Genomic DNA, 3,755 nt, shown 5'->3' with positions numbered 1-3,755 from the left:
AATGTCATTAGCTGGGTTTTCTCTGTGAAATTATTCCATGAAAATCTGAGTGATTGTATCAATTATATCTGATTTAAAACTCCTATGGGACCAAACTAGGTGTTGTGATTTTTGTGCTGCGGCTTATGAACGGAGTCTCAGACAAGTCACATGAAATTCCTTTTAATAAAAGGCCTTTATAAACATCTATCTTATAAAATATGAACAAGAGTCACATGAAATGTTAACAGAATGCTACGGGAACATTATAAAAAGCAAAAAGTAAAAACCACATGAACACTTTGACGCAGTGCCGGCTCAACACCGGCCCGACACCTCCTCACACACTGACCAAAAATAGAGAAATCTTTATTCTTTCCACATTTGGAATTATCAGCTGAGCGGTGCTCAGTTTTAACAAAATTGCATAGTTTCCTCCAGATTATTGCTCATTGATTATTGATTATTTTTAAGTGATATATGTATAACAATGAGACATTCAGAGATCGTCTCTGCAAGATGAAGCGCTACAAAGATTACATCATTGTCAACATTCCTCATGACCAAAGTGAAGAAGTCCTAGATCCTGATGCAGACAGAAAGAAGAAAAGAAGGGACAAGAGGGATGATACAGAATGGTGGGTCTGTCTCTCTGTCTCCATCAGTCTCTGAGTCCTTCGTCTTCCTCTTCCTCAGGAGTCGTGGAAAATGGCGTTCAGCTGGGCGTTCATCAGCCGCTCATGGTGCGAGTGTCCGTCAAAGCCCATCAACCCGTCCACCTGCAGCTCCCCGCACCGCGGGTTGGACCCCCCGCCGCCGTACATGGCCGCGTGTCCCCCGGGTCCTCCTCCGCCGTAGTGCACGCTGAAGGAGAAGCCCTTGTCGTACTCGGCAGCTGTGACGGACTCGTGCTTGAAGGACGAGGAGAAGTTCCCGTTGATGCTGAGCGGCGGACTGAGCGGCGGGTCGAACGCCGGGCCGTCCGACACCAGCACGCCATCGAAAAAGGGCTCCAGGGGCCCGTAGGGCTGACCTTTGACCTGGTGGAAGATGTGGGAAGGCTCCATGGTGCCGTAGGGCGGGCTGGGCAGGCCGGCCGTCAGCCCGGGGCTCTGGTAGGAGAAGTGTCCGGGGTAGGCCGCGGCGCTGACGGGGGGGAGGTGGGCCGGGAGGTCCGGCGTCTGCTCCGGCAGGAAGGTGCGAGGGTTCAGCTGCAGGCACCCGGCCACCAGGTTGGTGGTGGGCTGAGACAGACCTGAGAAGAGACGGACGGTTAGCACCCATTGCACTGTACAGGGTTCCCAGGTTATTTTCTGATCTGGACTCCTGGGTGGATTCTGACCTTTGCACAGAGCCTGAACGAAGCTCATGAGGTCGGGGGCCTTGCCGGAGCGCAGGATCTCGCTCAGGGCCCAGATGTAGTTCTTGGCGAGGCGGAGCGTCTCGATTTTGGACAGTTTCTGGGTTTTGGAGTAACAGGGCACCACTTTGCGCAGACTCTCCAGAGCGTCGTTCAGGCCATGCATGCGGTTCCGCTCTCGGGCGTTGGCCTTCATCCGACGGATCTTGAACCTGCAGGAGCACAGGGGGGACTCTGTTAGTGTCATCACAGACAGAGTCATACTTTTAACATGTGTTAGTCTGCATAAACACACAGTAATCATTTTTAAATCTTAAAACTTGGGAACAATTATTTTTTCGGAGGCATGACTGTGGACTATAGAGTTCTGTTCTGATTGGAAAAGAACAGCTGAGGCTTCTGGGTAGTGAAGTTCTAGTGATTGAAAAAGATGTTTAAAACATGACAAGAACTCACAAACCTCTGCATTCGAGCCTTTGTCATCTTCTTCTTCTTCGGGCCTCGTCTCTTGGGCTTATTCTCCCCATCCTCCTCCTCCTCCTCGTCTTCGTCCTCCTCGTCTTCGTCGTCGTCCTCCTCCAGCCGGTGTAGGTGGTCGTCGTCCTCCTCCAGTCCTGCTCCTGTCCCTCGCTCTAGCTCTCCTCCTGAGGGGCTGCAGAGCTCCTGCTGGTCCTCCGAGTCCACTGACACCTGCTCCTCTCGCACAGACCTGGTCATGATGCTGATTCTCTGAGCAACAGAAGACACATCACAACCATTATTATGTATATTTACTTATAAAAGACAAAAAGAATATATCAGGTTATGTTATTTGACACAAGGCCTATGGGGGTTTTATTGTACACTATTAAATGCAGAGAGAATAGTTTGTCTGACCATATATTTATTAAATACTTCCTTTTAAGTAAATAGCCTGCTTATTTTTATTAATTACTTTATTAACCATGTGCTCAAGGGTGATCAACGGATCCACACCCGTACAGCGGTTTTCAGACTTAATTATGAAAAGCTGCTTTCCCACGAGAACAGAACCTCAATAGTCAGTTTCTTTCAATAGACCAGACATTAACTGGAATACGATAAGTTATGCCTTAAAACTATGAAATGGACCTTTATTTGTGTGCTGAAATAGAAAATAAAGCGCGAGAAAACAAGTTAAGGGCAAGGAACCTGTAGTTCGTGTAATCGAAGTAAGTCGAGCTCTCGTTCTTTAACTTAATCGTGTCCGTTTCTGCTCTGCACAAAAACATAAATGTTGAGTTTATCAATTGTTGTTATTTTAATCATAATTAAAAAGAACGAAAAAACGAAAACGAACTTGTTCCTATGGAGTATTTAGTTTAAGTGGCTCTTGAACCTTATTTGCACGGAGACCTAATATTATAGGAAAACAATCTGCATTATCTCTTTATTCAGTGAATTTACACAATGACGAAAACCGCAGCTTTAAATATACAATTTTAAGGTCTTTAAAATGTAACATTCACAATGAAATCTGCAAACGTCTGCAAAAGAATCGGTTTGGTAATAAATGTTTCTGACGATGTAAACACACTACGACCTAAAAATCGCCTAAAAATTATACCGATAATATTTAGTCATGGTAATCATATGGTTATAATTCCCAATGAAATCCTTTTTGTTTACTCATGTTTAACGATGTTAATTTACCGACAGACAGGTGAAGGTGAGACAGGTGGTAGATGAAAAGATGTATAAAACGATCTTTAAAATATGTATAAAAACTGCACAAATTAACAGGCAAACTAATTAATTATATATTTGCTTAATTAGAATTAAGCTTGCTTAATTTTAATCTAGAATAAAAAAGACATGCATTATACAAAAGAAAAAATCTTTTTAAAAAACAGTTTATGAAAATTAAAATAAAAGTTTTCTCAAATTAAATAGATTTTAACTTAACAAGTCATTGAAACGAATAACAATAAAAATGTTGTTCAAGTATTTCGCACTGAAAGGAAATACGTGAACAAATCAGATAATTAACATCGTTATTAAACGTCTCATAACATTAATATACTAGATATTAAATTTCTATCACATACAATCTGATATAAAGTTACCTGCTGTAATGAGTCGCTGTTCGTTAGATCCAACACATCCCGCGCGCTCTGTATATGTGCGTGTCCGTGCGTGATTGTGCGCAACCTGCTCTGAAATTTCTGAGGTGTGTGCGCGTTGGATGCTGCTTTTATACGCAGCACACACAAAACACACACACACACACACACACACACACACACACACACACACACACACACACACACACACACACACACACTGACTGGAATTAGCATATATTGACCCCGCCCTCACGGCACGCGCCATATGGTACTGACGTCACTAAACCGGCTCCGAGGGTCACGTGACAAATCTTCCGTTTCTCGCTCTCTCT

General features: G+C 43.9%; 1 protein-coding gene across 1 annotated transcript; it reads right to left on the bottom strand.

Annotated features, from left to right (window-relative positions):
- Positions 1-146: 146 nt before the first annotated feature.
- neurod1 (neuronal differentiation 1) lies at positions 147-3,567 on the bottom strand. Its single transcript, XM_029137902.3, has 4 exons — positions 3,424-3,567; positions 1,800-2,068; positions 1,322-1,551; positions 147-1,234 (listed from the first exon to the last, which is right to left on the bottom strand). The coding sequence occupies exons 2-4, from the start codon at positions 2,054-2,056 to the stop codon at positions 672-674; spliced, it is 1,050 nt and encodes a 349-aa protein (XP_028993735.1). The 5' UTR covers positions 2,057-2,068; positions 3,424-3,567; the 3' UTR covers positions 147-671.
- Between the last annotated feature and the right edge of the window lie 188 nt (positions 3,568-3,755).

This window comes from Betta splendens, chromosome 21 (assembly GCF_900634795.4).
Source record: "Betta splendens chromosome 21, fBetSpl5.4, whole genome shotgun sequence".
Lineage (NCBI taxonomy): Eukaryota > Metazoa > Chordata > Actinopteri > Anabantiformes > Osphronemidae > Betta > Betta splendens.
This window is presented reverse-complemented; position numbering and strand designations above follow the sequence as displayed.

Excerpts from the sequence above, each read along its gene's own strand:
- neurod1 (XM_029137902.3), bottom strand. The coding sequence starts at position 2,056 with ATGACCAGGTCTGTGCGAGAGGAGCAGGTGTCAGTGGACTCGGAGGAC. Across the intron at positions 1,552-1,799 it reads ACAAAGGCTCGAATGCAGAG|GTTCAAGATCCGTCGGATGA; the intron begins GTTTGTGAGTTC and ends GTGCTCCTGCAG. Across the intron at positions 1,235-1,321 it reads CGTTCAGGCTCTGTGCAAAG|GTCTGTCTCAGCCCACCACC; the intron begins GTCAGAATCCAC and ends GTCTCTTCTCAG.